We start from the raw sequence: 22,736 nt of genomic DNA, 5'->3' as shown, positions 1-22,736 counted from the left end.
TGTGGGCAACCCCCCCCCCCCTCTAGGGGACCGAAAGCAATGGATGTCGAGCGGGTCTAACATGATACCGTGAAAGTTCAATCCATAGTGGCTCCAAGACAGCCGCGATAGTTCAGTTCAAGCGGATCCAAGACAGCAGCGAGAGTCCCGTCCACAGGAAACCATCTCAAGCGGAGGCGGATCAGCAGCGTAGAGATGTCCCCAACCGATACAGGCGAGCGGTCCATCCTGGGTCCCGACGAGCGGTCCATCCTGGGTCTCGACTCTGGACAGCCAGTACTTCATCCATGGTCATCGGACCGGACCCCCTCCACAAGGGAGGGGGGGACATAGGAGAAAGAAAAGAAGCGGCAGATCAACTGGTCTAAAAAGGAGGTCTATTTAAAGGCTAGAGTATACAGATGAGTTTTAAGGTGAGACTTAAATGCTTCTACTGAGGTAGCATCTCGAACTGTTACCTGGGGGGGGGCATTCCAGAGTACTGGAGCCCGAACGGAAAACGCTCTATAGCCCGCAGACTTTTTTTGGGCTCTAGGAATGACAAAACAAGAATGACAAAACACATTTCAGGAGAACACCCGCACCGTAACACAACCGAACAAATACCCAGAAGCCCTTGCAGCACTAACTCTACCGGAACGCTACAATATACGCCACCCCGCTACCACCAGACCCCGCCTACCTCATTTTTATTTTATTTTCGATATTTATTAGCCTGTGGAAAAAGTTCATGTTGATATGTACCTCAGAAAGCTGCAAATAGTGAAATGTTTTAATACAATTTTATTTAATATACCATTGATGTTTTTTTGTTTGTTTTTTGAAAGTTGATTTTGCACTATTATGTTATATAAGCACTATTATGTTATATAAGCTCTGCCTGTTGCATGGGAGGAAGCCCGAGTAACCGGGATTGAACCCAGGATTACTCAGAACCTTCGTATTGTGATGCAGATGCACTAACCCCTGTCCCACCGTGCTGCCCTATTTAAGCCTTGCTTGTTCAATATTCATTGCAAAACTTGTTTGGGTCCCTATTAAAAAGGTTAATATCTCCAACCTTGACCGTTCGGTTTTAAATTTTGGCCCACTCTGGATTTGAGTTTGACCCCCCTGTTTTAGAAGAACCTGCTTTGAGTTCGAACCCCTTTTTTATTTGCATTGAGTCTGGTACACCGTTCAATATTTGAGCAGGAATGTACGTTTGAGAGCTACTGTAGACCTCCTTCCTGGCAATGGCCGAGGTTTATCTCGTCATTTCCTTCCCGCCAGGGTCACGCCGCCGAGTGATGGCCAATCCGGCATTCCTCTCCTATTAATGCATTCCCGTATCTCTGGTTGCCGCGTGAGAAAGTCGCATGCTCGTCCTTATCAAAAATGGTTGGTCGGCGTCCAGCGCGTGGGCGTGTTTGGAGGCGAAACGTTGGTGCGACATTCCTTACGCTCGCCCGAGCTTCCTGCCTGAGGAGAAAGTCTCGGCCTTGAAAGTGGGCCGAGACTGTAATCTTATCTGCTGAAGGATGTCATAGACATGTTGTACTTGTCACTATCCTCAATGCGGATTGGACGAGTTACATGATACTGGCCATGCCTCAATTAGTGAATTATATTTATATAGCGCTTTTCTCTAGTGACTCAAAGCGCTTTACATAGTGAAACCCGATATCTAAGTGTGGGTGGCACTGGGAGCAGGTGGGTAAAGTGTCTCGCCCAAGGACACGACGGCAGTGACTTGGATGGCGGAAGCGGGAATCGAACCTGCAACCCTCAAGTTGCTAGCACGGCCACTCTACCAACCGAGCTATACCGCCCCACTGAGTCCAACAAATAATTGAAGCTCAAACGGTAAAAAGAGATGTGAATCTTACAACAATCACACAATTCTTGGGGTGATTAGTCGAGTCGGAATCGGTTCTTGATTCAAACTGATTCTCGCAATATCCATCCATCCATTTTCTACCGCTCGCAGTACGAAATGGTTTGGAGGAAGCCGGAGTACCCGGAGGGAACCCACGCAGTCACGGGGAGAACATGCAAAGGTGGTGTTAATAAATAGGTGACTGTCCATTCATCCATCCTCTTCCGCTTATCAGAGGTTGGGTCGCGGGGGCAGCAGCCTAAGCAGGGAAGGCCAAACTTTACTCTCCCCAGCCACTTCGTCCAGCTCTTCCCGGGGGATCCCCAGGCGTTCCCGGGCCAGCCGGGAGACATAGTACATAAGTGAAGTGAATTGAATGATATTTATATAGCGCTTTTTCTCTAGTGACTCAAAGCGCTTTACATAGTGAAACCCGATATTTAAGTTACATTCAAACCAGTGTGGGTGGCACTGGGAGCAGGTGGGTAAAGTGTCTTGCCCAAGGACACGACGGCAGTGACTAGGATGGCGGAAGCGGGAATCGAACCTGCAACCCTCAAGTTGCTGGCACGGCCACTCTACCAACCGCCCCACTGACCCATTAGTCCAACAAATAATTGAAGCTCAAACGGCAAAAAGAGATGTGAATCTTACAACAATCACACAATTCTTGGGGTGATTAGTCGAGTCGGAATCGGTTCTTGAATCAAACTGATTCTCGCAATATCCATCCATCCATTTTCTGCCGCTCGCAGTACGAAATGGTTTGGAGGAAGCCGGAGTACCCGGAGGGAACCCACGCAGTCACGGGAAGAACATGCAAAGGTGGTGTTAATAAATAGGTGACTGTCCATTCATCCATCTTCTTCCGCTTATCCGAGGTTGGGTCGCGGGGGCAGCAGCCTAAGCAGGGAAGCCCAAACTTTACTCTCCCCAGCTACTTCGTCCAGCTCTCCCCGGGGGATCCCCAGGCGTTCCCAGGCTAGCCGGGAGCCATAGTACATAAGTGAAGTGAATTGAATGATATTTATATAGCGCTTTTTCTCTAGTGACTCAAAGCGCTTTACATAGTGAAACCCGATATTTAAGTTACATTCAAACCAGTGTGGGTGGCACTGGGAGCAGGTGGGTAAAGTGTCTTGCCCAAGGACACGACGGCAGTGACTAGGATGGCGGAAGCGGGAATCGAACCTGCAACCCTCAAGTTGCTGGCACGGCCACTCTACCAACCGCCCCACTGACCCATTAGTCCAACAAATAATTGAAGCTCAAACGGCAAAAAGAGATGTGAATCTTACAACAATCACACAATTCTTGGGGTGATTAGTCGAGTCGGAATCGGTTCTTGAATCAAACTGATTCTCGCAATATCCATCCATCCATTTTCTGCCGCTCGCAGTACGAAATGGTTTGGAGGAAGCCGGAGTACCCGGAGGGAACCCACGCAGTCACGGGAAGAACATGCAAAGGTGGTGTTAATAAATAGGTGACTGTCCATTCATCCATCTTCTTCCGCTTATCCGAGGTTGGGTCGCGGGGGCAGCAGCCTAAGCAGGGAAGCCCAAACTTTACTCTCCCCAGCTACTTCGTCCAGCTCTCCCCGGGGGATCCCCAGGCGTTCCCAGGCTAGCCGGGAGCCATAGTACATAAGTGAAGTGAATTGAATGATATTTATATAGCGCTTTTTCTCTAGTGACTCAAAGCGCTTTACATAGTGAAACCCAATATCTAAGTTACATTCAAACCAGTGTGGGCGGCACTGGGAGCAGGTGGGTAAAGTGTCTCGCCCAAGGACACAACGGCAGTGACTAGGATGGCGGAAGCGGGAATCGAACCTGCAACCCTCAAGTTGCTGGCACGGCCACTCTACCAACCGCCCCACTGAGTCCAACAAATAAATGAAGCTCAAACGGTAAAAAGAGATGTGAATCTTACAACAATCACACAATTCTTGGGGTGATTAGTCGAGTCGGAATCGGTTCTTGAATCAAACTGATTCTCGCAATATCCATCCATCCATTTTTCTACCGCTCGCAGCACGAAATGGTTTGGAGGAAGCCGGAGTACCCGGAGGGGACCCACGCAGTCACGGGGAGAACATGCAAAGGTGGTGTTAATAAATAGGTGACTGTCCATCCAGCCATCTTCTTCCGCTTATCCGAGGACGGGTCGCGGGGGCAGCAGCCTAAGCAGGGAAGCCCAAACTTTACTCTCCCCAGCTACTTCGTCCAGCTCTCTTTGGGGGATCCCCAGGCGTTCCCAGGCCAGCCGGGAGACATAGTACATAAGTGAAGTGAATTGAATTATATTTATATAGCGCTTTTTCTCTAGTGACTCAAAGCGCTTTACATAGTGAAACCCGATATCTAAGTTACATTTAAACCAGTGTGGGTGGCACTGGGAGCAGGTGGGTAAAGTGTCTTGCTCAAGGACACGACGGCAGTGACTAGGAGGGCGGAAGCGGGGATCGAACCTGCAACCCTCAAGTTGCTGGCACGGCCACTCTACCAACCGCCCCACTGACCCATTAGTCCAACAAATAATTGAAGCTCAAACGGCAAAAAGAGATGTGAATCTTACAACAATCACACAATTCTTGGGGTGATTAGTCGAGTCGGAATCGGTTCTTGATTCAAACTGATTCTCGCAATATCCATCCATCCATTTTTCTACCGCTCGCAGCACGAAATGGTTTGGAGGAAGCCGGAGTACCCGGAGGGAACCCACGCAGTCACGGGGAGAACTTGCAAAGGTGGTGTTAATAAATAGGTGACTGTCCATTCATCCATCTTCTTCCGCTTATCCGAGGTTGGGTCGCGGGGGCAGCAGCCTAAGCAGGGAAGCCCAAACTTTACTCTCCCCAGCTACTTCGTCCAGCTCTTACCGGGGGATCCCCAGGCGTTCCCGGGCACCCGGGAGCCATAGTACATAGGTGAAGTGAATTGAATTATATTTATATAGCGCTTTTTCTCTAGTGACTCAAAGCGCTTTACATAGTGAAACCCGATATCTAAGTTACATTTAAACCAGTGTGGGTGGCACTGGGAGCAGGTGGGTAAAGTGTCTTGCCCAAGGACACAACGGCAGTGACTTGCATGGCGGAAGCGGGGATCGAACCTGCAACCCTCAAGTTGCTGGCACGGCCACTCTACCAACCGAGCTATACCGCCCCACTGAGTCCAAAAAATAATTGAAGCTCAAACGGTAAAAAGAGATGTGAATCTTACAACAATCGCACAATTCTTGGGGTGATTAGTCGAGTCGGAATCGGTTCGTGAATCAAACTGATTCTCGCAATATCCATCCATCCATTTTCTACCGCTCGCAGTAGGAAATGGTTTGGAGGAAGCCGGAGTACCCGGAGGGAACCCACGCAGTCACGGGGAGAACATGCAAAGGTGGTGTTAATAAATAGGTGACTGTCCATTCATCCATTTTCTTCCGCTTATCCGAGGTCGGGTCGCGGGGGCAGCAGCCTAAGCAGGGAAGCCCAAACTTTACTCTCCCCAGCTACTTCGTCCAGCTCTTCCCGGGGAATCCCGAGGCGTTCCCGGGCCAGCCGGGAGCCATAGTACATAAGTGAAGTGAATTGAATTATATTTATATAGCGCTTTTTCTCTAGTGACTCAAAGCGCTTTACATGGTGAAACCCGATATCTAAGTTACATTCAAACCAGTGTGGGTGGCACTGGGAGCAGGTGGGTAAAGTGTCTTGCCCAAGGACACAACGGCAGTGACTTGCATGGCGGAAGCGGGAATTGAACCTGCAACCCTCAAGTTGCTGGCACGGCCACTCTACCAACCGCCCCACTGACCCATTAGTCCAACAAATAATTGAAGCTCAAACGGTAAAAAGAGATGTAAATCTTACAACAATCACACAATTCTTGGGGTGATTAGTCGAGTCGGAATCGGTTCGTGAATCAAACTGATTCTCGCAATATCCATCCATCCATTTTTCTACCGCTCGCAGTACGAAATGGTTTGGAGGAAGCCGGAGTACCCGGAGGGAACCCACGCAGTCATGGGGAGAACATGCAAAGGTGGTGTTAATAAATAGGTGACTGTCCATCCATCCATCTTCTTCCGCTTATCCGAGGTTGGGTCGCGGGGGCAGCAGCCTAAGCAGGGAAGGCCAAACTTTACTCTCCCCAGCCACTTCGTCCAGCTCTCCCTGGGGGATCCCCAGGCGTTCCCAGGCCAGCCGGGAGACATAGTACATAGGTGAAGTGAATTGAATTATATTTATATAGCGCTTTTTCTCTAGTGACTCAAAGCGCTTTACATAGTGAAACCCAATATCTAAGTTACATTTAAACCAGTGTGGGTGGCACTGGGAGGAGGTGGGTAAAGTGTCTTGCCCAAGGACACGACGGCAGTGACTAGGATGGCGGAAGCGGGAATCGAACCTGCAACCCTCAAGTTGCTGGCCCGGCCACTCTACCAACCGAGCTATACCGCCCCACTGAGTCCAACAAATAATTGAAGCTCAAACGGTAAAAAGAGATGTGAATCTTACAACAATCACACAATTCTTGGGGTGATTAGTCGAGTCGGAATCGGTTCGTGAATCAAACTGATTCTCGCAATATCCATCCATCCATTTTTCTACCGCTCGCAGTACGAAATGGTTTGGAGGAAGCCGGAGTACCCGGAGGGAACCCACGCAGTCACGGGGAGAACATGCAAAGGTGGTGTTAATAAATAGGTGACTGTCCATTCATCCATCTTCTTCCGCTTATCCGAGGTTGGGTCGCGGGGGCAGCAGCCTAAGCAGGGAAGCCCAAACTTTACTCTCCCCAGCTACTTCGTCCAGCTCTCCCCGGGGGATTCCCAGGCGTTCCCAGGCCAGCCGGGAGACATAGTACATAAGTGAAGTGAATTGAATTATATTTATATAGCGCTTTTTCTCTAGTGACTCAAAGCGCTTTACATGGTGAAACCCGATATCTAAGTTACATTTAAACCAGTGTGGGTGGCACTGGGAGCAGGTGGGTAAAGTGTCTCGCCCAAGGACACGACGGCAGTGACTAGGATGGCGGAAGCGGGAATCGAACCTGCAACCCTCAAGTTGCTGGCACGGCCACTCTACCAACCGCCCCACTGACCCATTAGTCCAACAAATAATTGAAGCTCAAACGGCAAAAAGAGATGTGAATCTTACAACAATCACACAATTCTTGGGGTGATTAGTCGAGTCGGAATCGGTTCGTGAATCAAACTGATTCTCGCAATATCCATCCATCCATTTTTCTACCGCTCGCAGTACGAAATGGTTTGGAGGAAGCCGGAGTACCCGGAGGGAACCCACGCAGTCACGGGGAGAACATGCAAAGGTGGTGTTAATAAATAGGTGACTGTCCATCCATCCATCTTCTTCCGCTTATCCGAGGACGGGTCGCGGGGGCAGCAGCCTAAGCAGGGAAGCCCAAACTTTACTCTCCCCAGCTACTTCGTCCAGCTCTTCCCGGGGAATCCCCAGGCGTTCCCGGGCCAGCCGGGAGACATAGTACATAAGTGAAGTGAATTGAATTATATTTATATAGCGCTTTTTCTCTAGTGACTCAAAGCGCTTTACATGGTGAAACCCGATATCTAAGTTACATTCAAACCAGTGTGGGTGGCACTGGGAGCAGGTGGGTAAAGTGTCTTGCCCAAGGACACGACGGCAGTGACTTGGATGGCGGAAGCGGGAATCGAACCTGCAACCCTCAAGTTGCTGGCACGGCCGCTCTACCAACCGAGCTATACCGCCCCACTGAGTCCAACAAATAATTGAAGCTCAAACGGTAAAAAGAGATGTGAATCTTACAACAATCACACAATTCTTGGGGTGATTAGTCGAGTCGGAATCGGTTCTTGAATCAAACTGATTCTCGCAATATCCATCCATCCATTTTTCTACCGCTCGCAGTACGAAATGGTTTGGAGGAAGCCGGAGTACCCGGAGGGAACCCACGCAGTCACGGGGAGAACATGCAAAGGTGGTGTTAATAAATAGGTGACTGTCCATCCATCCATCTTCTTCCGCTTATCCGAGGTTGGGTCGCGGGGGCAGCAGCCTAAGCAGGGAAGCCCAAACTTTACTCTCCCCAGCTACTTCGTCCAGCTCTTCCCGGGGAATCCCGAGGCGTTCCCGGGCCAGCCGGGAGACATAATACATAGGTGAAGTGAATTGAATTATATTTATATAGCGCTTTTTCTCTAGTGACTCAAAGCGCTTTACATAGTGAAACCCGATATATAAGTGTGGGTGGCACTGGGAGCAGGTGGGTAAAGTGTCTTGCCCAAGGACACGACGGCAGTGACTAGGATGGCGGAAGCGGGAATCGAACCTGCAACCCTCAAGTTGCTGGCACGGCCGCTCTACCAACCGCCCCACTGACCCTTTAGTCCAACAAATAATTGAAGCTCAAACGGCAAAAAGAGATGTGAATCTTACAACAATCACACAATTCTTGGGGTGATTAGTCGAGTCGGAATCGGTTCTTGATTCAAACTGATTCTCGCAATATCCATCCATCCATTTTTCTACCGCTCGCAGCACGAAATGGTTTGGAGGAAGCCGGAGTACCCGGAGGGAACCCACGCAGTCACGGGGAGAACATGCAAAGGTGGTGTTAATAAATAGGTGACTGTCCATCCATCCATCTTCTTCCGCTTATCCCAGGACGGGTCGCGGGGGCAGCAGCCTAAGCAGGGAAGCCCAAACTTTACTCTCCCCAGCCACTTCGTCCAGCTCTTCCCGGGGAATCCCGAGGCGTTCCCGGGCCAGCCGGGAGACATAGTACATAGGTGAAGTGAATTGAATTATATTTATATAGCGCTTTTTCTCTAGTGACTCAAAGCGCTTTACATAGTGAAACCCGATATCTAAGTGTGGGTGGCACTGGGAGCAGGTGGGTCAAGTGTCTTGCCCAAGGACACAACGGCAGTGACTAGGATGGCGGAAGCGGGAATCGAACCTGCAACCCTCAAGTTGCTGGCACGGCCGCTCTACCAACCGAGCTATACCGCCCCACTGAGTCCAACAAATAAATGAAGCTCAAATGGTAAAAAGAGATGTGAATCTTACAACAATCACACAATTCTTGGGGTGATTAGTCGAGTCGGAATCGGTTCTTGATTCAAACTGATTCTCGCAATATCCATCCATCCATTTTTCTACCGCTCGCAGTACGAAATGGTTTGGAGGAAGCCGTAGTACCCGGAGGGAACCCACGCAGTCACGGGGAGAACTTGCAAAGGTGGTGTTAATAAATAGGTGACTGTCCATTCATCCATCTTCTTCCGCTTATCCGAAGTTGGGTCGCGGGGGCAGCAACCTAAGCAGGGAAGCCCAAACTTTACTCTCCCCAGCCACTTCGTCCAGCTCTCCCCGGGGGATCCCCAGGCGTTCCCAGGCCAGCCGGGAGACATAGTACATAAGTGAAGTGAATTGAATGATATTTATATAGCGCTTTTTCTCTAGTGACTCAAAGCGCTTTACATAGTGAAACCCGATATCTAAGTTACATTTAAACCAGTGTGGGTGGCACTGGGAGCAGGTGGGTAAAGTGTCTTGCCCAAGGACACGACGGCAGTGACTTGGATGGCGGAAGCGGGAATTGAACCTGCAACCCTCAAGTTGCTGGCACGGCCACTCTACCAACCGCCCCACTGACCCATTAGTCCAACAAATAATTGAAGCTCAAACGGTAAAAAGAGATGTAAATCTTACAACAATCACACAATTCTTGGGGTGATTAGTCGAGTCGGAATCGGTTCTTGAATCAAACTGATTCTCGCAATATCCATCCATCCATTTTTCTACCGCTCGCAGTAGGAAATGGTTTGGAGGAACCCACGCAGTCACGGGGAGAGCATGCAAAGGTGGTGTTAATAAATAGGTGACTGTCCATCCATCCATCTTCTTCCGCTTATCCGAGGTTGGGTCGCGGGGGCAGCAGCCTAAGCAGGGAAGCCCAAACTTTACTCTCCCCAGCTACTTCGTCCAGCTCTCTTTGGGGGATCCCCGGGCGTTCCCAGGCCAGCCGGGAGACATAGTCTTCCCCGTGGCCTCCTACCGGTCGGACATGCCCGAAACACCTCCCTATGTTGGCGTTCGGGTGGCATCCTGACCAGATGCCCGAACCACATCACCTGGCTCTTCTCGATGTTGAGGAGCCGCGGCTTTACTTTGAGGTCCTCCCGGATGACAGAGCTTACCACCCTAGCTCTAAGGGACAGGCTTGTCCTTTCGGTCATGACCCAAAGCTCATGACCATAGGTGAGGATGGGAACGTAGATCGACCGGTAAATTGAGAGCTTTGCCTTCCGGCTCAGCTCCTTCTTCACCACAACGGATCGATACAGCGTCCGCATTGCTGAAGACGTCGCACCGATCCGCCCGTCGAGCTCAGGATCCACTCTTCCAAGACCGATAATCAGCATTTCCGTTTTCTTGGCGTTGAGTTGCAAAAAGTTAGCGGACATCCATCGTTTAATTTCATCAAGACTCGTCTCCAGGTGTGTTGGTCAGCTCTAGCGGCATGTAGAGTTGGGGCCAAGGAATCGAACCCCAGGAACCCTACACGTTACCTTGACATAGTCCGAGGTCACATTGTTATGGGAGATGCACTTCATCCTGTCAGTATGGTAAAACTTAAACCAAGACTAGGCTAAGTCTGACATATCAATACGTGTTTTGATACGCTCTAATAAAATATTATGATCGACGGTATCGAATCCCGGGCTGGGGATCTTTCTGTGTGGAGTTTGCATGTCTTCCCCGTGACTACGTGGGTTCCTTCCGGGTACTCCGGCTTCCTCCCACCGCCAAAGACGTGCACCTGGGGATAGGTTGATTGGCAACACTAAATGGTCCCTAGTGTGTGAATGTGAATGTTGTCTGTCTATCGATGAGGTGGTGACTTGTCCAGGGTGTACCCCGCCTTCCGCCCGAATACAGCTGAGATAGGCTCCAGCGACCCCAAAAGGGACAAGCGGTTGAAAAATGGATGGATGGATGGAAAACACATGGAAATAACACAAGAATGTAACTGTGGCCTCAATGACAGCGACAGGTGAGTGGATGGCCCAGGTGGGCCTTGCTATCTAATCACCTGTCGCCTTTATTAGCAGCAGCTGGGATGACACACAGGGTTGGCCAGAGAGAGAAAGACAGAGACACAGACGCAAGAAAAGACAATTTTTGCTGGAACGCAAACGGGTCTCAACATTGATAAAAATAAAACAGTGCTGTACCCTGAAGGTAGAAAACGAAAGGATGGACGGTATGGAAAGCAGCGCTTGGATCAACTTGACCAAACCCGGAGCTCCCAAATAACCTTCAGGAGCACCTATAGCTGTCCTTTTCCTCCACCCCCCCCCCCCCCCAACGCCGCCTCCCCCTCGGCGTGCCCCCCCGCTGTCGCCGCAAAATTGCCTTCTGGAGTTAGTGAGCGGGAACAGTTAAGATTTACAAACAATGATGAAGCTTGTCATGCGTCTTTCTCCATCCGTCACGGGAGGGGGGGGGCGGGGCGGGCGCGGGTGGGGGTCGGGGAGCCGTGCCGGTGTTCTTCATAAAAGCCAGCCCCGTGTGAAATACACCCCCCCCCCCCCACCCGACCCGACCCGGCCCGTTTACTGCGCGGCGCTCGTCAGCAGCACCGCCGCCGTAAATCGCCGAGCGGGGAGGCGACAGAGCAGTCCATCAACCCCCCTCTCCTCCGACCCCCCAGCCCCACCTCCATGTACACACACACACACACACACAGTCTAAATATTTGTCCACACCCCCCAGGATCCACCACGTCCTTGTGGAGACTTTGTAGAAGTTCGCCCCAGCAGCTCAACTTTCGGATCGATGGCCGTCTGAAAACAAGAGTCGAAGAAAACTTTACAGCTCTGGCGGCCGCACGTTCGGTTATATCGGGACTGAGAGTTATTTAAATGCAAATGAGACGTTTGAGGTATTGCATTTGCCCCCCCCCACTCTAAATCGATAACCCCGACACCCCTTAAAAATCCATGCCTATCTTTCTATCGATTCCCGCTGCGTCACTGTACGCCCGCTACTGAGCTTTTCTCCTGCTGGGAACATTGTCTTCCTTTCATGGGGGGGGGGGGTTACGCACCCACTCCAGACCCACTCGGACCGCCGCACCCTCTCTCTCTCTCTCTCTCTTTGAGCGATTTATTTGGTCTGGAACAAATCAGCAAGTCCGAAGAGGTGACCCCTGTGTTGTGTCGCGGCCCGAGACGGTCGGCCGTTGGCGTGGAGGACGTCACTCACGCTGGTGACCCAGCAGGGTACGCTTGCGACACCCCAGACCCGGGATATTCAGGTACCGTATTTCCCGAACCGTGGGGCGCGTCGGATTGTAAGGCGCACTACCGATGAGCGGGTCGATTTACAAACCCCGTTTCCATATGAGTTGGGAAATTGTGTTGGATGTAAATATAACCGAATACAATGATTTGCAAACCATTTTCAACCCATATTCAATTGAATGCACTACAAAAACAACATATTTGATGTTTAAACTCATAAACTTTATTTTGTTTACCAGTCTGAATGGTTCGTTTCCCCTTTGGTCCGGATGACACGATGTTGAATATTTCCAAAAACAATTTGAAATGTGGACTAGTCAGACCACAGAACACTTTTCCACTTTGCATCAGTCCATTATAGATGATCTCGGGCCCAGAGAAGCTGGCGGCGTTTCTGGATGTTGTTGATAAATGGCTTTCGCTTTGCATAGTAGAGCTTTAACTTGCACTTACAGATGTAGCGACCAACTGTATTTAGTGACAGTGGTTTTCTGAAGTGTTCCTGAGCCCATGTGGTGATATCCTTTAGAGATTGATGTCGGTTTTTGATACAGGGATCGAAAGTCACGGTCATTCAATGTTGGTTTCCGGCCATGCCGCTTATGTGAAGTGATTTCTCAAGATTGTCTGAACCTTTTGATGATATTATGGACCGTAGATGTTGAATTCCTTACATTTCTTGCAATTGCACTTTGAGAAACGTTGTTCTTAAACTGTTTGACAATTTGCTGACCCAGTTGTGGACAAATTGGTGACCCTCGCCCCATCCTTGTTTGTGAATTACTTAACATTTCATAGAAGCTGTTTTTATACCCAATAAATGGCATCCGCCCGTTCCCAATTAGCCTGCACACCTGTGGGATGTTCCAAATAAGTGTTTGATGAGCATTCCTCAACTTTATCAGTACTTATTGCCACCTTTCCCAACTTCTTTGTCACGTGTTGCTGGCATCAAATTCTAAAGTTAATAATTACTTGCAAAAAAAAAGGGTGTATCAGTTTGAACATCACTATCTTGTCTTTGTAGCATATTCAACTGAATATGGGTTGAAAAGGATTTGCAAATCATTGTATTCCGTTTAGATTTACATCTAACACAATTTCCCAACTCGTACGGAAACGGCGTTTGTAAATATAAACGGAATGCAATGATTTGCAAATCCTTTTTAAACCATATTCAGTTGAATGCACTACAAAGACAACATATTTGATGTTCAAACTCATAAACTTTATTTTGTTTACCAGTCTGAATGGTTCATTTCCCCTTTTGGTCCGGATGACACGATGTCGAATATTTCCAAAAACAATTTGAAATGTGGACTCGTCAGACCACAGAACACTTTTCCACTTTGCACCAGTCCATTATAGATGATCTCGGGCCCAGAGAAGCTTGCAGCGTTTCTGGGTGTTGTTGATAAATGGCTTTTGCTCTGCATAGTAGAGATTTAACTTGCACTTACAGATGTAGCGACGAACTGTATTTAGTGACAGTGGTTTTCTGAAGTCTTCCTGAGCCCATGTGGTGATATCCTTTGGAAATTGATGTCGGTTTTTGATACAGGGATCGAAAGTCACGGTCATTCAATGTTGGTTTCCGGCCATGCCGCTTATGTGAAGTGATTTCTCAAGATTGTCTGAACCTTTTGATGATATTATGGACCGTAGATGTTGAATTCCTTACATTTCTTGCAATTGCACTTTGAGAAACGTTGTTCTTAAACTGTTTGACAATTTGCTGACCCAGTTGTGGACAAATTGGTGACCCTCGCCCCATCCTTGTTTGTGAATTACTTAACATTTCATAGAAGCTGTTTTTATACCCAATAAATGGCATCCGCCCGTTCCCAATTAGCCTGCACACCTGTGGGATGTTCCATATAAGTGTTTGATGAGCATTCCTCAACTTTATCAGTACTTATTGCCACCTTTCCCAACTTCTTTGTCACGTGTTGCTGGCATCAAATTCTAAAGTTAATAATTAAATGCAAAAAAAAATGTTTATCAGTTTGAACATCAAATATGTTGTTTTTGTAGCATATTCAACTGAATATGGCTTGAAAAGGATTTGCAAATCATTGTATTCCGTTTATATTTACATCTAACACAATTTCCCAACTCGTATGGAAACGGCGTTTGTAAATATAAACGGAATGCAATGATTAGCAAATTATTTTCAAACCATATTCAGTTGAAAGCACTACAAAGACAACATATTTGATGTTCAAACTCATAATCTTTATTTTTTTTACCAGTCTGAATGGTTCGTTTCCCCTTTGATCCGGATGACACGACGTCGAATATTTCCAAAAACAATTTGAAATGTGGACTGGTCAGACCACAGAACACTTTTCCACTTTGCATCAGTCCATTATAGATGATCTCGGGCCCAGAGAAGCTGGCGGCGTTTCTGGATGTTGTTGATAAATGGCTTTCGCTTTGCATAGTAGAGCTTTAACTTGCACTTACAGATGTAGCGACAAACTGTATTTAGTGACAGTGGTTTTCTGAAGTGTTCCTGAGCCCATGTGGTGATATCCTTTAGAGATTGATGTCGGTTTTTGATACAGTGCCGTCTGAGAGATCGAAGGTCACGGTCATTCAATGTTGGTTTACGTGAAGTGATTTTTCCAGATTGTCTGAACCTTTTGATGATATTATGGACCGTAGATGTTGAAATCCCTACATCTCTTGCAATTGCACTCAGAGACGTTGTTCTTAAACTGTTTGACTATTTGCTCTCGCAGTTGTGGACAAAGGGGTGTACCTCGCCCCATCCTTTCTTGTGAAAGACTGAGCATTTTTGGGGAAGCTGTTTTTATGCCCAATCATGGCACCCATCAGTTTCCAATTAGCCTGCCGATAATTGTCGAATGGGTTTATAACAATATACGCAAGCTGGGTAATGTTTGCTGTGGTCTGGAACAACATGGCACACAAACAACTATCAGAAATGCAGCCAATATTACATACAGATAATGTGTCGCGAGATATGCAGATATATTAATTAAATACACAGAGGACATAGGACATTAAATGAGCTCAAATATTACCTGCAAGTGAGGCATAAGGATGCAATATCTACATAAAGCTATCCTAAATAGCATGTTAGCATTGATTCGCTTGAAGTCATGCACTGACCACATATGCCTGATTAGCACTCCACACAAGTCAATAACATCAACAAAGCTCCCATTCGTGCATACACACACAGCATAAATAGTTTGGTGGACAAAATAAGACAGAGAAAGAGTGGCTTAAAACAAGAAAATTGTACATGTAAACAAACTCAGGTGAGTTCAAGGACTGACCAAATTAGTAGGACAAAACGGCACTCGCCAAATACTCTCATCAGAAACGCAGGTTTAATATAAATCGTGGGATTGTCCTCCTCAAAAAACCCTATTAAAACAAAAATATATTTTTTCCCCATTTTTTTCTATTTTCATACATTTTTGATAAGCTCCAGGGAGCCACTAAGGAGGCACGAAAGAGCCGCAGGTTGCAGACCCCTGACCTATACTAAGTCTTTCAATGGTTGGAATATGCATCATATAGTAGTTAATTATGGTCATCTAATTAGATACTATGGTCATCTAATTAGATACTATGGTCATCTAATTAGATACTATGGTCACTATGAGGTATCTCATATTGTAGGTGGGTTTTTTTCACTAGGTTTGTTGCATTTTGCCTGCGTTTTGGTTGATTGTAAAATATGTTGTCAATATTCAGTGTTTTATCGTTCATAGTTAATATTGTAAATCCCACATTCTTTATTTTCATGTACATTCTGGGTGTCTAATTCAGTTAAAAAAATCAAATTCCGTTCCGTTTTTTAAGGAGGTCTGTCATAAAATGTTTAGCTTCCAATCATCATTGTGTAGTTTTGTATTAGTATTCCTAAAAATAGATATACTGGTCCCCAGAAACATTTTTTTATCCAAATCTGGCCCCCCGAGTAAAATAATTGCCCAGGCCTGGGTTAGAGTGTCCACCTTGAGATTGGTAGGTTGATAGTTCAAACCAGTATAATCTCCCGGGGCAATCATTCTCCCGAATTTTTCCCGATTTCCACCCAGCCAACAATAATGGTGGCATTATATATACGACTTTTCACACACACAAGTGAATGCACGGCAAACTTGGTCAACAGCCATACAGGTCACACTGAAGGTCGTCGTATAAACAACTTTAAAACTATTACAAATATGCGACACACTGTGAACCCACACCGAACAAGAATGACAAACACATTTCGGGAGAACAGCCGCACCGTAACACAACATAAACACAATACACAGAACCCCTTGCAGCACTAACTCTTCCGGGATGCTACAATATACAACCCCCCGCTACCCCTCTCCAGCTCAACCCCGCCCAACTCAACCTACTAATGCTCTCTCAGGGAGAGCATGTCCCAAATTCCAAGCCGCTGTTTTGAGGCATGTTAAAATAAATAATGCACTTTGTGACTTCAATAATAAATATGGCAGTGCCATGTTGGCATTTTTTTTTTCCATAACTTGACTTGATTTATTTTGGAAAACCTTGTTACATTGTTTAATGCATCCAGCGGGGCATCACAACAAAATGAGGCATAATAATATGTTAATTCCACGACTGTATATATCGGTATCGGTTGATATCGAAATCGGTAATAAAGATTTGGACAATATCGGAATATCGGCAAAAAAGCAATTTTCGGACATCTCTAAGTATTATTATATTTACCTGTTGGGGGCAAAACAGCCTTTAATGTATTTTAAACAACTCATATCAATTGTATGTGTCTTAAAATCCATACAATAAAATAGAATAAAATAAAAAAGTACAAATAATCTAAGCCGGTGTTTTGGCGAGCGATGCTCCTGATTGCAATTCAAGTATCTGAACATGCAAATCAATCCACGAAATGTGGAAGAAAATTTCAACCAGAGTGCAATCAGTACATTAAATACCCAGAACCCCTTGCAGCACTAACTCTTCCGGGACGCTACAATATACAACACCCGGTACCCACTTCCTTTCCTCCTGCTCTCTCAGATCAGAACAAAATTAGACATAATAATGTGTTTATTCCACGACCGTATACATTGGTATCGGTTGATATCGGAATCGGTAATTAAGAGTTGGACAATATCGGAAAAAAAAGCCATTATCGGACATCTCTAATTATTATTATATTTACCTGTTGGGGGCAAAACAGCAGTTAATGTATTTTAAACAACTCATATCAATTGTATGTGTCTAAAAATCCATTAAAAAAAATAAAAATAAATAATGGTACAAAAAATAATAGTACAAAAAATCCAAGCCGGTGTTTTGGCGAGCAATGCTCCTGATTGCAATTCAAGCATCTGAACATGCAAATCAATCCACGAAATGTGGAAGAAAATTTCAACCAGAGTGCAATCAGTACATTAAATACCCAGAACCCCTTGCAGCACTAACTCTTCCGGGACGCTACAATATACACCCCCCGGTACCCACTTCCTTTCCTCATGCCCTCTCAGATCAGAACAAAATTAGGCATAATAATATGTTAATTCCACGACTGTATATATCGGTATCGGTTGATATCGGAATCGGTAATTAAGAGTTGGACAATATCGGCAAAAAAGCCATTACCGGACATCTCTAATTATTATTATATTTACCTGTTGGGGGAAAAATAGCGTTTAATGTATTTTAAACAACTCATATAAATTGTATGTGTCTAAAAATCCATGAAAAAAAATACGAATAAATACAAAAGTACAAATAATCCAAGCCGGTGTTTTGGCGAGCAATGCTCCTGATTGCAATTCAAGCATCTGAACATGCAAATCAATCCACGAAATGTGGATGAAAATTTCAACCAGAGTGCAATCAGTACATTAAATACCCAGAACCCCTTGCAGCACTAACTCTTCCGGGACGCTACAATATACACCCCCCGGTACCCACTTCCTTTCCTCATGCTCTCTCAGATCAGAACAAAATTAGGCATAATAATATGTTAATTCCACGACTGTATATATCGGTATCGGTTGATATCGGAATCGGTAATTAAGAGTTGGACAATATCGGCAAAAAAGCCATTACCGGACATCTCTAATTATTATTATATTTACCTGTTGGGGGAAAAATAGCATTTAATGTATTTTAAACAACTCATATAAATTGTATGTGTCTTAAAATCCATAAAATAAAATAAAATAAAATAAAAAAGTACAAATAATCTAAGCTGGTGTTTTGGCGAGCGATGCTCCTGATTGCAATTCATGCACCTGAACATGCAAATCAATCCACAAAATGTGGAAGAAAATTTCAACCAGAGTGGAATCAGTACATTAAATACCCAGAACCCCTTGCAGCACTAACTCTTCCGGGATGCTACAATATACACCCCCCGGTACCCACTTCCTTTCCTCATGCTCTCTCAGATCAGAACAAAATTAGGCATAATAATGTGTTGATTCCACGACTGTATATATCGGTATCGGTTGATATCGCAATCGGTAATTAAGAGTTGGACAATATCGGCAAAAAAGCCATTATCGGACATCGCTAATTATTATTATATTTACCTGTTGGGGGAAAAATTGCATTTAATGTATTTTAATCAACTCATATAAATTGTATGTGTTTAAAAATCAATTAAAAAAAAAAGAAAATAATAGTACAAATAATCCAAGCCAGTGTTTTGGCGAGCAATGCTCCTGATTGCAATTCAAGTATCTGAACATGCAAATCAATCCACGAAATGTGGAAGAAAATTTCAACCAGAGTGCAATCAGTACATTAAATACCCAGAACCCCTTGCAGCACTAACTCTTCCGGGACGCTACAATATACACCCCCCGGTACCCACTTCCTTTCCTCATGCGCTCTCAGATCAGAACAAAATTAGGTATAATAATATGTTAATTCCACGACTGTATATATCGGTATCGGTTGATATCGGAATCGGTAATTAAGAGTTGGACAATATCGGCAAAAAAGCCATTACCGGACATCTCTAATTATTATTATATTTACCTGTTGGGGGAAAAATAGCGTTTAATGTATTTTAAACAACTCATATAAATTGTATGTGTCTAAAAATCCATGAAAAAAATACGAATAAATACAAAAGTACAAATAATCCAAGCCGGTGTTTTGGCGAGCAATGCTCCTGATTGCAATTCAAGCATCTGAACATGCAAATCAATCCACGAAATGTGGATGAAAATTTCAACCAGAGTGCAATCAGTACATTAAATACCCAGAACCCCTTGCAGCACTAACTCTTCCGGGACGCTACAATATACACCCCCCGGTACCCACTTCCTTTCCTCATGCTCTCTCAGATCATGATTATTATTATATTTACCTGTTGGGGGAAAAATAGCATTTAATGTATTTTAAACAACTCATATAAATTGTATGTGTCTTAAAATCCATAAAATAAAATAAAATAAAATAAAATAAAAAAGTACAAATAATCTAAGCTGGTGTTTTGGCGAGCGATGCTCCTGATTGCAATACAAGCATCTCAACATGCAAATCAATCCACGAAATGTGGAAGAAATCTTCCATGAGAGTGCAATCAGTACATTAAATACCCAGAACCCCTTGCAGCACTAACTCTTCCGGGATGCTACAATATACACCCCCCGGTACCCACTTCCTTTCCTCATGCTCTCTCAGATCATGATTATTATTATATTTACTGTTGGGGGAAAAATAGCATTTAATGTATTTTAAACAACTCATATAAATTGTATGTGTCTTAAAATCCATAAAATAAAATAAAATAAAATAAAAAAGTACAAACAATCTAAGCTGGTGTTTTGGCGAGCGATGCTCCTGATTACAATTCATGCATCTGAACATGCAAATCAATCCAAGAAATGTGGAAGAAATCTTCCATGAGAGTGCAATCAGTACATTAAATACCCAGAATCCCTTGCGGCACTAACTCTTCCGGGACGCTACAATATACACCCCCCGCTCCCCCCCACCCCCACCTCAACCTCTTCACAAAATTATGCATAATAATGTGTTAATTCCACGACTGTATACATAGGTATCGGTAATTAAGAGTTGGACAATATCGGAATATCGGCAAAAAAGCCATTATCGGACATCTCTAATTGTAATATTGATATTTTGTCTATTTTTGGGGGTATTCTGCAACGTCCTCACAGTCTGAGATAACCTTGATGTTTCTCCTGTTCTGCTTCTGAGCTGTAATTATAGCAAAGGGCCTCTCGCCGGGGGGCCCGTCTGAATTTGTGTTCTGTCCCGCGGAGTGTGTCATGTTATCCACGCCACCCCTGCCGTGCCGCTAAGTATCCTGATAGCCCGCGGGCTAAACAGCAGTGTAGCTGTGTGGTAGCTTGTAATGGCCTGTAAGACAGCACCATTAACAGCAGCCTGCGGGCTTCCGGGACGTTAAACGAGTGTTTTATGTCCCCTGGTCCTCACAATGTCCGAACAGTCTAACACTCGACACAACACTTGGTGCACACACACAGTCCGATGTGGTTCGGCTGTATCATGTAGGCAAGACAGATGGACACATCAAAGATGGAACTACTTTTTATGTTTGTGCCATTTTTGATCCATGGATGGGGGGAAAGAAAACGAAAAATAATAAATAATTAAAGCTGCAAGCAGCGTTGGTCGGGTCCGCCTTTGGCTGCTGCCCCCGAGACCCACGGCCGGATAAGCGTTAGAAGACGCCTTGGAGCCACTATTTTGAGAATCGAATGCATTGTGAAAGTAATGCAGTTGTATTGAAGTGAAAATATCAAACTTCCTGTTGATTTTTGCCAAAGTATGTTAATTATTAAAATGTAGGTCTAAGTGAGACCTACATAGTGTTACGGAAGTTACAAGCAGTTTTGTCTCTGTTTTCTTCCTAGGAGCAGTTTGTCCGTGTTGTAATCCTAGGGGCGCGGTAGAGCGCAATTTTGAGTTTTGAGGTTAGGTTTTTTCATCAGATCGCAATTTTTGCCAGACCTGATGTGTGTGTCAAGTTTGGTGAGTTTAGAAGCATTTTAAGGGGGTCAAATAACAGCTCAAAGAGGCAAAAATGACATTTTTTAGGAGACTTTGCACGGGGGTTCTTTGAAGGCGCGTAAAATCAAAACCTGAGAACTTATCAAAACTCTGTTCTATACTTTTAATCAGAAGGGTTCAATATCTCTCCTGTGCGAGTTTGAAGCCAAAACAACAAACGCACTCAGAGGAGATAATGTTTGAAGAAAGGTGACCGTTTTTTTACAAAACTTTTGTTTTGAAGGGGGGATTGCAAACTTCCTGTTGATTTTTGTTGGGGGTTGTCGATCTATGAAATGTAGGTCTAAGCGAGACCTACATAGAGGTTTTTGTTTTATGTCTCTCCGACATTCTTACTGGAAGTTACAAGCAGTTTTGTCTGTGTTTTCTTCCTAGGAGCAGTTTTTTTCAGTGTTTTATTCAAAAATAGCGTTAGAGCGCAATTTTGAGTTTTGGGGTTTGGTTTTTTTCATTAGATCGCAATATTTGCCAGTCCTTATGTGTGCGCCAAGTTTGGTGACTTTTGAAGCATTTTAAAAGGGGTCAAATTACAGCGCAAAGAGGAAAAAATTGCATTTTTTGCGAAAATTTTATTTTGAAGGGGTTTTTGCCAACTTCCTGTAGATTTTTGCTGAAAGAAGTGGAGTGTATGAAAATTGGGTCTAAGTCAGACCTACATAGGAGTTTTTGTTTCATGTCGCTATGACATTCCTAACAGAAGTTACATGCAGTTTTGGCTGTAATTTTTTCCTAGGGGGCGCTAGAGCACAATTTTCATTTTGGGGGATTGGTTGCTTAATATGTTGGGAAGGTTTGCTATACCGACGTGTGTGTCAAATTTGGTGAGTTTTGAAGCATGTTAAGGGGGTCAAATTACAGCGCGTAGGTGCGGAATAATAATAAAACACAGCAGTTTCAATCGGGTCCTTGGCCCATGGCAAAGGTTTTGCCATGGGCCTGCGGACCCTAAATATCATGTGTCTATGATTGTGCGTCCATTTATTGAGTTAGAAGGCTACTTTCTGGTTGACAGAGGAGGGTGTAAGAGGACCGTTTCCACTAAATGAAAAACGGTTATTCTGGGGAAAAAACAAAAAAAATTAAAGCTGCAAGCAGCGTTGGTCGGGTCCGCCTTTGGCTGTTGCCGCCGTGTCCCGAGTCCCGATCTTAGTCAGACCTACATAGAAGTTTTTTATTCCATGTTTATACGACATTTCTAACAGAAGTTATATGCAGTTTAGTCTGTTTTTTTTCCTAGGGGGCGCTAAGCGCAATTTTGATTTTTGGGGTTTGGTTTTTTATTAGATGGCAGTTTTTGCCAGTCCTGATATGTGTGTAAAATTTGGTGAGTTTTGAAGCATGTTAAGGGGGTGAAATTACAGATCGGCGATTCTGGATGTTGTTGATAAATGGCTTTCGGTCTGCATAACAGAGCTTTAACTTGCACTTTGAAGCATTGAAGCAAAAATTGGGTGTGCAAACATGTCAGTGGTTGTGGTTGTTGTAGTTTTGGTTTTATTTTGTTACACAGTAG

The 22,736-nt window shown here is 45.1% G+C and overlaps 1 protein-coding gene across 1 annotated transcript in view; it reads left to right on the top strand.

Moving 5' to 3' along the window:
- dmrt1 (doublesex and mab-3 related transcription factor 1) overlaps positions 1–1,465 on the top strand; it is a 57,431-nt gene extending 55,966 nt beyond the window's left edge. The window contains exon 6 of the mRNA XM_061916639.1: positions 1,273–1,465. Coding sequence (XP_061772623.1) covers positions 1,273–1,465 — 193 coding nt within the window. The remainder of the gene's footprint in view (positions 1–1,272) is intronic.
- Positions 1,466–22,736: the final 21,271 nt, after the last annotated feature.

This window comes from Nerophis ophidion, linkage group LG01, assembly GCF_033978795.1.
Source record: "Nerophis ophidion isolate RoL-2023_Sa linkage group LG01, RoL_Noph_v1.0, whole genome shotgun sequence".
Taxonomy (NCBI): Eukaryota; Metazoa; Chordata; class Actinopteri; order Syngnathiformes; family Syngnathidae; genus Nerophis; species Nerophis ophidion.
The sequence above is the reverse complement of the archived record's forward strand: the minus strand, read 5'-3'. Positions and strand labels throughout refer to the sequence as shown.